Source organism: Panicum hallii, chromosome 9 (assembly GCF_002211085.1).
Source record: "Panicum hallii strain FIL2 chromosome 9, PHallii_v3.1, whole genome shotgun sequence".
NCBI lineage: Eukaryota > Viridiplantae > Streptophyta > Magnoliopsida > Poales > Poaceae > Panicum > Panicum hallii.
In genome coordinates this window covers 12,226,302-12,237,445 of record NC_038050.1, presented here as the reverse complement: position 1 = coordinate 12,237,445, position 11,144 = coordinate 12,226,302, and the positions used below count along the sequence as shown (strand labels likewise).

Genomic DNA, 11,144 nt, shown 5'->3' with positions numbered 1-11,144 from the left:
CGCCGTCATTGTGCCTCCATCTCTGCCTCGCCCGCTAGTGCGCACGTCCACTCCTCCACGACCTTTTCCATTGTTTATCCGCCAAGATGGCAGACGGCTATCCAGCTAGCTCGGCCCTCGGCGGATCCCGCCTTCGGCCAGCGGGGACGGTGGTTGAGCAGGTTCCCGGTTTGAGAAAGCTGGGTTTGGCCGCCTGATCTCTCCTCCAAAACCAAAGCCGCCCCAAAGTCCCCCCGGCAAACCGGAACCGGAAGTCCGGACCGAGGTTGGCTGCCAGTTCACTCCCGCCTTATCCCATCGTCGCATGACCAATTCCGTCAGCGCTGCACCAACCTCTCTCGTTGTCCGTTGACATGAGGAACATGTTTGCTCGCTGGCAGAGCTGCTCCCTCCTTGTCCTAAGCCAAGGGTCAACTCCATGGTGCCAATCCTGCCACTACCGGACACTGGGAGTCCACTTGTTTTGCTCGCATGGCGGGATGCCCAAAACAGGAGCGCGGCCGCAGCCGGCGCCAACCTGCCCGTGAGTGAATCCGACCATTTCTTTACGGCAACTTGCTGCCACCGCCTCCGCCCCCGGCCATCCAATATAAGCTCCCGTCCTTGTCCCCGGTTGCCACTCACGAACTCACGATCACATCAGGAAGCCACACGACTCGGAAGTCAGGATGCATTTGACGCTCAGCCCCGTGAGGACGGCGAGGAAGGCCGCGGCCGCGGCGGCGCACGCGCGTTCCGCGAGCGAGCCGTGCCACCCGGCGCTCGCGCGCCTCGAGGGCACCGTGCGCGCGCTCAGGTCGTGGTCCTGCTGCTGTGGTGGAGCCGTGGACGGCTCTTCCTCCAGCTACGGCCTCGCGCTCCTGGAGGCCGTCCTCGCCACGCTCGGCGAGACGCTCGCGACGCCGCGGGCCGCGGCGGCCCTCCGCGACGCCGGCGACCAGGCGCTCGACGGCTTCCTCGCGCTCGCGGACGCTTACGGCACGTTCGGCTCCGCGCTGCTCGCGGCGAGGCAGAGCGCGGCGGACGCGCGGGCGGGCGCCCGGCGCGGGGACGGCGCGGCGGTGGCCGCGTCCGCGCGCGCGCGCAGGCGGACCGAGAGGGAGCTGCGCCACCTCGCCGCCGCGATGCGGCACGCCTCGCGGCACGCGGCGGCGGTGCCGGGCTCCGCGGACGCCGCAGGCGCTGAAGTGATCGGCGTCGTGGCGGAGGCGACCGTGGCCGTGGCGGAGGCGTCGGCGGTCATCTTCTCGCGGTGCGCGGCCATGTCGCCGGACGTGTCGGCCGTGTCCTCGCGCAAGTGGCTGGCGAGGCTGGGCGTCGCGCCGGCGACCAGCAAAGTAGCGCCGGAAACGGTGGCATCGGCATTGGAGAGGCTTGAGGAGCTAGAGGAGTGCATTGCCGGGCTGGAGAGCGGGAGCGAGAAGGTGTTCAGGAGGCTGCTGCAGAGTAGAGTTTTACTCCTTAACATCCGTAATCCCTTGTAATTCCTCGGCTGTGTTGCATACTTGCGGTCAGGATTTCAGAGTATCAAATAGGAAATATACAGAGTAGTTTCAGTTGGGATGAACCACACTCTTTGCTTCTTGAACAGAATCGTTTCTTCCCTCACGTGGTATTTTGATCAACGAACTAAGCTTCGTTCATGGAACGAAATCAGTTTGACCCGTGCATGCCTTACAAAAAGAAATGGAGGGAGTACCATAGCGAATAGAATTATATGAGTTTACTGGTAAATCTAGAGCCAATATCTCCAAAGACAACACGCTGACAATTGGAAGAAAAATAGAAAATATGAATTTGAACTATCAACAATGGTGGCAACAGACAACATGGCAAAAGTATATGCTTATTATTTATAAGCGAACCAAACACTCAACCAATTACAGGGAAGAAAAGATACAACTACAGCGAGGTATATGAAGAAAATATGCTTGCTATGTACCAAGCATGAGGGAGACTGTAACCACCAATCTTCAGGACATAGATTGGGTCGTACATTGGCGGCCACAAAATTGTTAACTATGGAGAAACACTTAGCAACGCTGCAGCACCTTTTACATGAGCATTGTATTATTAGAAGGTGCAAAACTGTCTCTCCATCAGGGATAGTATAGGGTTATTCCATCATCATCTCTTCATGATATTTGAACATCAGGCACTTGTTCTGTGATGCCAACCAGCAGCAAAACTTGCAATTCATAGGCATTCAAAGTTCCCACATCAGAGTAGGCACTGAAAGCTGAACTGACAGTGTATAGTATAGGGTTATTTGATCATCATCTCTTCATGATATTTGAACATCAGGCACTTGTTCTGTGATGCCAACCAGCAGCAAACTTGCAATTCATAGGCATTCAAAGTTCCCACATCAGAGTAGGCACTGAAAGCTGAACTGACAGTGTAAGTGCCTGAAGCCGTCCATTGCTATATTTGCACATCTTGCTGACCCTGTTGAAGCTGAGAATGTTGCAGTAATGACTAGGTTGCACAAATTACTTAAGAGAACCTGGCTCTTCAATTCAAGCAATGCCACCAACCAGGCATAGTCAGTAGCACTTCAGCCAATAGCCATAACCAAAAGACTATCACTGCCAGACCAAAGTGAGGAGCTAGAGGAAACTCATGAATCCTAACAAAGTTTTTCTGACCAGATAACTAAAGCAAACCTTCAAAGGTTCAACCTTGCCTCATGAACCTTGACCTACCACCAGGATAGCGCGGACAGTTGAAACATGACTTTTGAGTTCCAAGCATCAAAAGCCACAACAACGTCCAGTTGAAACATGACTTTTGAGTTCCAAGAATCCAAGCATCAAAAGTCACAGCTATGGCCATCGCACTAACCCTATCAACCATGACATACCCATTCTCGGTAAATTCATATACCTTCTCATTTGCTTATCTCAAGCACAGTTGACAATGGCCTACTGAACATGATTCACCATGAAGTTGGGAAAATCTTTACTGCTCTTATGTCTCCGGTACATCCAACAAGCAATCCTCATGCTCAACAAAATCATGAGCACTCTCTTTGGCATCAGAAGTGGCACCTGAAGCCATGTTGGCACTTGAATTGGCGTTCCCAAGTCCACGCCGGCGCAGAAGCATGAGCTCAACGAGCTTGGCCCTTGCCTCAGAGACTTCATTAGGCTCAACAAGCTTCCCACGATCATACGCCTCCCTCAAGAACACTGTGTGCCGCTTTCCCTTTGCTGAGAGGTAGAATATTCCGGGGTGATCCAAGAACACGTCCCGGACATTGACCTCGGTCCCAAACCACTTCCTGAACTGGCTGAATTTCTCCACCTCCACCATCTTCTCCGCTGTCAGGCTCAGGAACTCGTGAGCAATCCCCACTGCCCTCTTCTCCATCTTCCTCCTGGCAAGCTTCGACACTCTCTTGCTCCCTCCAGCCTTCGGACTGACGATCTCATACGGCCCGGCGTACGGGAGCTGCTGCCACTCCTTCACCTTCTTGCGATACTCCTTGGTCAGCCTAAACCCCGGCGGGAACTGCAGCTTGAACGCATACTTGTCCGGCCGTGTCTTCTCCACCGCCGGGGTGAAGTCCTCGGCCGCCGGATCGGCGATGAGGTGAAGAATGTGGGTGTTGGGCTCGGCGGGGTTGGGGGCGAGGCGAAAGAGGTGCGGGTGCCCCGCGACGACAGAGTCCTCGAAGTCGTCGGGGAGGGCGAGCTCGCGCCAGACACAGAAGACGGCGCGGAGGGGCAGCGCGCGGGAGGCCGACATCGCGAGCAGGCGGTGGAGCGTCCGCGCCGCGTCGGTGGGGGAGCTGGCGACGGCGAGGAGGTCCGCGGCGGCGGGGGTCAGCGATAGGGAGAGCGGGAGCGGGGCGCGGAGGTGGAACACGCGCGGGAAGAGACGGAGGAAGTGGAGCGGGCCGCGGCGGTGGAGGCGGAGCGGGAGGCGGCGCGCGAGGTTCGGCAGCGCGAGCGGCTCGGGGGAGGCCCGCAGCGCGTCGACCAGCGGCGACGCCGCGACGAGCGGGAGGTGCGCCGTCGCGAGGCGCTCGAAGGCGTGGTCCAGGTGCCGCGCCGCCACGTGCTGCGCTGCGGTGGTCTTGCCCCGCGCGTGCACCAGCCGCGCCGGCACCCGCAGCGGCGACGGCATGGCGGCGCGTCCGGCTCCGGCCGGGCCGGCGCGCCTTCTGAGTGGTGTGAGGATGCCGCTAGGAACTGGGCCGTTGGGCTGGATGGGCTCGGCATGCGGAGATGCGGCAGCAGCCTTCTGGGCCTAAGGGTTTCGTTGCGGAGTCCATAGTATTTTCCGCCGAGGTAGGACTCGCCGGCGGCGAAATTTCAAACGACCCCCGGAATCAGAAGAGGTTTTCTACGGCGCCGGAATTCTCTGCTGCTGTTGCGTGGATCGTCTTCGTCTCCTCCTCCTCGTCCGTCCTCTTTGGAGTTATACGCAGTCGAGGACCTCATCCGGTGAGAGTGCTTACGCAGTTAATTTTCAGTTCCTTCCGTTCGTGCTAATGTTCTATGCTGAAATTGGAATTGCTCTTGCTTTTGCGTTGGCCCATGATGATTGGTGAGCGAGAGACTCCGATCCCGTTCTTTGTTTCGTTTTGAAATGGGAGACACCGGTTCTTGGATCCTGTGAAAGAGGGGGATTTGTGCCCGAGAAACCCTCCCCATGGAGGAACATCGATGCTGGTTCAAGGGGGAAGGGAGGTGCGCCATTGCGTGCGTCCACACTTTTTTCCTTTTTTAGAGATTCCATCCATGGCATTCTCTTTTTCCTTTCGTTCTCCGTGGGGTTTTTTATTTGGTTTCATCATGTGAGAGAGAGAGAGAGAGAGAGAGAGAGAGAGAGAGAGAGAGAGATGTGCGTCCACCATGCAAAAAATCATGTCTAGACAACCAGGATTTGTGTCTTTGCAGGTCTCTGACTGCATCATCAAATGTGAAATAGCACACCTCTGAATATCTATCCGCCTGGCTTTGACAAAATCATTTCTCCCTGAAACAAAATTGAATTCAGGAGTTAGGTGTGCACAAAGGATCCTAGGAACCGCAGCTTTCATTATTCCCTGGTGAAATCATGTACAAAATATCAGGCCAAATAGGTAGGACACGCATGAACAGGAACCATGGCAAGGGGTTGCATCAGTCTGTGCTGTGGTCCCTGCATTTTTATTGCACCGACACTGTCTAAGCATGCCATCAGCCCATCACAAAGCTGCCCTTTTTTTCTCCCCACATAAGGCTTTCTATTTTCCAAGTCAAAAGGAAAAGCAGAAAATGCTGAGAGCAAATGGAGGCCCGACAATCTCTCCCCATAACCCTCTGTGGTGCTCTTTCGCCATTGACCCAATCCTGTTCATTCTCCATGCAGGCGAGGAACCAAGGAGGGAGAGAATCGCCAGCGGCAGTGTGTGAGGAGATAAAAAAGGGTAACAGCTCAAAAGGAGAGCCTTTTGGTTTTACCCTGCTTATACTGCAAACAACCATCATGGCCGGGCAAAGCTGCCCAGATCAATGATAGAGTGGGCGAGAGTCAGAGAGGGGCAGGGCAGATTTGCTACGGTGACATCGTAAGATTTGCAGGTGAGTAATCCCAAGATTTAAACCAGTTCTTTTGTGGTTATTTCATCGTATCCATGCTTTCCATCCTGCCATATTGGGAAAAAAATTATGTGGGGTATTAAAATTTTCCTCTAAAGTACTAAAAAAAGTTACTTTCCCCCTCAATGCAATGCCCTGAAAAGGTTGTGCGTTGTGCTTTGGGAGCAAAATACCTAAAACATCATAATTTGTATGCAAATGCTAGCTGATTGGTTCTTGAGATGTCAAAGATTGTTCAGAAACCAATAGTCCAGAAATTTTGTTCAGAATCCAATATGCCAGAAATTCAGAGCACATTTCTTGTCATGGTCCATGCGACCATGCATCATCAAATTCATCATCATCATCTGTTTACAGTCCAAGGAAAGAAACGTCACATTCGTGCAAGGGGCCTAATTCCAAGGACTGAAGACTGCTTCCTCTCTCTTTTTTGAAAAGAAATACTTTTTCCTCTCAGAAGTCATCTTCCTACCTTTAAAAAATAAGAAATCATCTTCCTCCCCCCACGATCCGCTGGGGTCTCCATAGCAAGCCAATCAGCCATTGGTCCATGGCCATTACCACGTGAGGAAGGACAGGCAGTGGTCTGGCCTCGCCCTCGGTGCGCTCCCCGCTTTTTTCTTCCCAATCCCATGTCGGCCTGATCTTTCCGGGTGTGGCTTCCATTCACACCCCCGCTTTCTTTATTTATTTATTTATTAGATAAAGGAATATTTATTTATTTATTTATTTATGAAAGGGGACGGGGTTAGCTGGGCTGCTGCTGCGAGCGTGTTCGGCATCACGCCACCACTTCACTCCCCCCCCCCCCCCCAGTGCTCAGTGCCGGCCTCACTCACCTCACCAGTCACCATGGCTGAGGCAGCGCTCGAATAAATTGGCCGGGCCCGTGGTGCTACTCTATTGCCCCCTTCCCCCTCTGGAACTAGGGGTTTCGCTGCCTCTTCTTCGTCCTCCACTCGTCTTGGCGTCCTCCAGGCTCCAGTGCTCTGCCTTCCTGAGCTGGCTTCTTGCTCGCAGGTCTGGTACCTATGCTGATTTCATTTCGTGCTCTTTCTTTCTTGGAGCGGATGGATCCATTTGGAAATGCAACGGCTCCGACCGAGGGTCATTGATGGGGTCTATTTCCCATTTCGTTAAATTTTTGGATTCATGGGATGGGCTGGTGCTTAGCTGCCACTATGGTGTAGCTTCCGATTTGCCTTTTTGCTTGGAATCTTAACTGTTTAGCCCCTTTGCCCTTTATCCTAGAACAAAATACTTGCCTTCAGCAAGAAGCACGAGTCCTGCTGATTTTTATTTGAGGCGTGCCTAGGATCCTGCTTAGTTTTCTCCTCTTGGGCAAAGCAATTTTTTTCAAGAATTTTATCACGAATTGAGGATATTATCCCTGATATTTTCCTCTGGGTATTTCTTTAAAAGCGACCTGTCTGTTGCTTTTCGATTTCTTTAAATTCAAGTATTATTCAGTTAAACAGATCAAGCAAATTTGCTATTTTGACACCCTTGCTGTCTGGATTTCTATGTTCTGAGTCTGAATCGCAGCTAACTACAGAAATTTACTGCCCATATTCAAAATGCTTATAGTTTTGATCTCACCCACTGGTACAGTAATTCCGCACAAACCCTCACCAAATCATTGTGAATTTCAAATATTGATAGTATCTTAGACTTCTTTCACGGCTTATTGTAAAATTGCTGTTTTTTTTATACAGCAGTACAAGTACTATGTTTTTACCTAAATTTTCAGCTCAAATCAAAGATGTGTAACCTAAATTTGTTGGTTTAATCCCTCTACTCCTGAACACTATGAGCAGTTCCTAAATTTGGTGTGTCTCTCCATGAGATTAGCCTCTGTTGACACCTCATTGATTCTTGAAACATGCAGGAGCCATGCCGAAGGAGTACCCAGCTTCTCCCAAAGCCCAACAGCTGCAGGAATCCAAGAAGCAGCGCCTAACATACATCCTTGTGGTGAGCGCGCTCTGCATCGCCTTTTATGTCCTTGGTGCATGGCAGAACACCACGCTTCCGAAGCCTGTGGGAAACTCTGCGGACATCACCCGGGTTGGCTGTGACCCCACCACCGCCACAGCACAGTCCTCGGGCTCTGGCTCCGTGCCATCCTTCGGACCAGGTTCCGGTGAGGCACTCGACTTCGACGCACACCACCGGCTCACCATCAATGACACAGATGCTGGCGCGGGACTCCAGCCGTTTCCGGCTTGCCCGCTCAATTTCAGTGAGTACACGCCGTGCGAGGACCGTACGCGTGGGCGCCGGTTCGACCGCGCCATGCTGGTGTACCGGGAGCGGCACTGCCCTGGCAAGGACGAGCAGATTCGATGCCTCATTCCCGCACCGCCTGGGTACATGACCCCCTTCAAGTGGCCTAAAAGCAGGGACTATGCTTATTTCAACAACATCCCCCACAAGGAGCTCAGCATCGAGAAGGCTGTGCAGAACTGGATCCAGGTGGAGGGCGACAAGTTCAGGTTCCCCGGTGGCGGCACCATGTTCCCACGTGGCGCTGATGCCTACATCGATGATATCAATAAGCTCATCTCGTTGTCAGATGGGACGATCAGGACTGCAGTCGACACAGGCTGCGGGGTAAGTGGAGGAACACCTTAGGTTCAGGCTTATAAATGTTGTGAATTGTGATGGTGCTGATGCTGATGCTGATGCTGATGCTTTTGTTGTTGAAGGTTGCTAGTTGGGGGGCTTACTTGCTGAAGAGAAACATCATTGCCATGTCGTTTGCGCCAAGGGACACGCATGAAGCGCAGGTGCAGTTTGCTCTGGAAAGAGGTGTCCCTGCCATCATTGGTGTGATGGGGAAGCACAGGTTGCCTTACCCATCTAGGGCATTTGATATGGCGCATTGCTCACGCTGTCTAATTCCTTGGTATGAACATGGTGAGCACTTCATACCTCTGACATTCGCTCTATTGAGTACCTTGTATTGTCCTTGGGTTGAGACAAACTTTCTAATTGAGTGGATGTTTACAAATTTCCTTTAGATGGATTATACCTTGCTGAAGTCGATAGAATTCTAAGGCCAGGAGGATATTGGATTCTCTCGGGTCCTCCAATCAATTGGAAGACATACTACAAGGGGTGGGAGAGGACCAAGGACGACCTCAAGCAAGAGCAAGACAAGATTGAGGATGTTGCGAGGAGCCTTTGCTGGAAGAAGGTTGTTGAGAAGAGGGATCTTGCCATCTGGCAGAAGCCTAAGAACCATCTTGAGTGTGCCAATATTAAGAAGACATATAAGACACCCCATATCTGCAAGAGCGACAATCCTGATGCTGCTTGGTATGGAATTATTTTACCAATAAAAAAATGTCTGATAATCCATTCAGTTGTCTATTACTTATTCTTTTTCCATTCCATATACAGGTACAGGCAGATGGAAGCCTGTGTTACTCCATTGCCTGAAGTAAGCAACCAGGGAGAAGTGGCAGGTGGAGCGGTGGAGAAATGGCCAGAGAGGGCATTCAAAGTTCCCCCCAGGATTAGAAGGGGAATGATTCCAGGATTAGATGCAAAGAAGTTTGATGAGGACAATAAGTTGTGGGAGAAGAGGGTGGCATACTACAAGCGCATCATACCCATAGCAGAGAACAGATACAGAAATGTGATGGACATGAATGCAAACATGGGTGGCTTTGCTGCTTCTTTGGTGAAGTACCCTGTGTGGGTGATGAACGTCGTCCCTGTTAATTCTGACCGGGACACCCTTGGGGCAATATACGAGCGAGGGTTCATTGGCACATACCAGGACTGGTGTGAAGCCTTCTCAACATATCCAAGAACCTATGACCTCCTGCATGCTGACAATTTGTTTAGCATCTACCAAGACAGGTAAGGAAATTATGTTCACCCTTTCTTTTAGCCATGTTCAAGACATTATTGCTTCCTATCTTCTTCTTGTTACCTTTGTTTTCTTTTGCCATCATTTATCAGCCTTAAAAATCATAATCAATTGGCAAATTCATCTTGGCCTTTTTAAGGAACACACTGGCTTACTTTTATCAAAAGAAATGTTTTGTGGTTAAGATTATAGAAGATATTTGTGAGTTAGTTCTGCATCAAACTTTCTCAAGGATGCCAAGTAAGCGTGAAGGTTATGCTAGACATCTCAGTGCAACATCTTCACAGCAAATTAAATGAGATAGTCCTTCAGTCCTTGCTAGATCATTACCTTGCCTAATTGACGACTGCATGTCCTGTGCAGTACAATTTACTCTTGATATTGCCTGTTACACAGGTCTCAAGTTTAACTGCTATCCTCGTATGCATTTGTGACATTTTTGCCACTGGCCCTACTCATATGCCTGCTAAAACTAATCTGGTTGTTCACATGAGCTCCTCTGTCAGCAAGTCTGGGAGCGATGGCCCATCTCCGAAATATCCCTAATGTATGACAATTCACAATCCTCAGGCCCTAATGATGTCTTTTTCCTGAACTTTTCAGGTGCGATATAACAGATATCCTCTTGGAGATGGATAGGATACTAAGGCCCGAGGGCACAGCTATCATCCGTGACACGGTTGACGTGCTCACGAAAGTCCAAGCAATAACCAAGCGGATGCGGTGGGAGAGCCGCATCATGGACCATGAGGACGGCCCCTTCAACCCAGAGAAGGTCCTCATGGCAGTGAAGACGTACTGGACTGCCAAAGCATCCGAAGAACAGAATTAGCACATAGGCAGTCGCTGAAGCCTGAATCAGGCTTGTTCCACCAGCTGTGATGATGGCGTTAGGGTTTCACCATCTCAGAGTAGTACGAGACCACTTGGTCGCATGATTCCTTTCGCTTTTCTCTAATTCTTTGTAGTTCCAGTTAGATGAGAAGGTTGAGGAAGGTTTTGGGGTGTGGTTGAGCATCAAGCGATACAAGAACTGGTTCTGTAGCAGGGGGAAATAATGCTGATCTTGCATAGGTTCCTGGCCCAGTTTCACATGAGGGGAAGAGCATAGTTTTTAGTTTGTAATGTGATGGCACCGAGCAGGCCGTGTTAGGAATATTGCGTTAACTGAAATAGGTATTTATTCAGTTTGCCTCTAAACTCTGAACTTTCTATTGCTTGAATATTGAGGCTGTCAGTTCAGTTCTCGTGCAAATTACAAGCTTGTTTGTTCCCTAGCACTCGCTGGTACTGGTTTGTTCCAGCATATGGATAGCAGTCGATGGTTGCTGCTTCGGCTTTCACTTGCAGACTGAAGCTTTGTTTATTTTGAGATCTTCTGGCCTGAAGTCTGAACCCACAGGCCACAGCAGAAGACAATATCTTGCTTGCTTCATCGTTCTCTTCCGTAAGCCCATGAAAAGTGTGCAGTTCAGTCCTTTGTATAGAATTTGGCCCATACTACAGAACTCGTCAAGAGCCCAAAAGGTACATTTTGTTTCGAAGGGGGAAAAGGTACATTTTAGCATCTGCTCGACTGCCCACGGTTCTTGACTTCAGTGCATGTTGTGATGTTAGCCCAGTACAAATTATTGGCGAAGAAAGAAAAAAGGTCAAGTTGTAAATCCTCATGT

The 11,144-nt window shown here is 50.9% G+C and overlaps 3 protein-coding genes across 4 annotated transcripts; 2 read left to right on the top strand and 1 right to left on the bottom strand.

Annotated features, from left to right (window-relative positions):
- The first annotated feature begins 668 nt into the window (after positions 1 to 668).
- Positions 669 to 1,596, top strand: LOC112877777. The gene has a single exon (XM_025942143.1). It carries the CDS (start codon positions 669 to 671, stop codon positions 1,482 to 1,484), a length of 816 nt encoding a protein of 271 aa, XP_025797928.1. The 3' UTR covers positions 1,485 to 1,596.
- Positions 1,597 to 1,771: 175 nt separating this feature from the next.
- Positions 1,772 to 4,229, bottom strand: LOC112874303 (protein ROOT PRIMORDIUM DEFECTIVE 1). Its single transcript, XM_025937549.1, has one exon. It carries the CDS (start codon positions 4,129 to 4,131, stop codon positions 2,971 to 2,973), a length of 1,161 nt encoding a protein of 386 aa, XP_025793334.1. The 5' UTR covers positions 4,132 to 4,229; the 3' UTR covers positions 1,772 to 2,970.
- Positions 4,230 to 5,349: 1,120 nt separating this feature from the next.
- On the top strand, positions 5,350 to 10,726 carry LOC112874302 (probable methyltransferase PMT18). 2 transcript variants are annotated; one of them, XM_025937548.1, is made up of 6 exons: positions 5,350 to 5,573; positions 7,480 to 8,204; positions 8,300 to 8,510; positions 8,615 to 8,912; positions 8,997 to 9,461; positions 10,075 to 10,726. In XM_025937548.1, exons 2-6 carry the CDS (start codon positions 7,485 to 7,487, stop codon positions 10,301 to 10,303), a joined length of 1,923 nt encoding a protein of 640 aa, XP_025793333.1. In that variant the 5' UTR covers positions 5,350 to 5,573; positions 7,480 to 7,484; the 3' UTR covers positions 10,304 to 10,726. The 2 variants fall into 2 exon arrangements, with proteins under 2 accessions (XP_025793333.1, XP_025793332.1); XM_025937547.1 differs by lacking the exon at positions 5,350 to 5,573 and adding an exon at positions 6,402 to 6,611.
- Positions 10,727 to 11,144: the final 418 nt, after the last annotated feature.

What these genes read in the sequence shown, in the direction of transcription:
- LOC112877777 (XM_025942143.1), top strand. Translation starts at nt 669, where the DNA reads ATGCATTTGACGCTCAGCCCCGTGAGGACGGCGAGGAAGGCCGCGGCC.
- LOC112874303 (XM_025937549.1), bottom strand. Translation starts at nt 4,131, where the DNA reads ATGCCGTCGCCGCTGCGGGTGCCGGCGCGGCTGGTGCACGCGCGGGGC.
- LOC112874302 (XM_025937548.1), top strand. Translation starts at nt 7,485, where the DNA reads ATGCCGAAGGAGTACCCAGCTTCTCCCAAAGCCCAACAGCTGCAGGAA. An exon ending in GACAATCCTGATGCTGCTTG is followed by an intron (nt 8,913 to 8,996) that starts GTATGGAATTAT and finishes TTCCATATACAG; the next exon opens with GTACAGGCAGATGGAAGCCT. An exon ending in TTTAGCATCTACCAAGACAG is followed by an intron (nt 9,462 to 10,074) that starts GTAAGGAAATTA and finishes TGAACTTTTCAG; the next exon opens with GTGCGATATAACAGATATCC.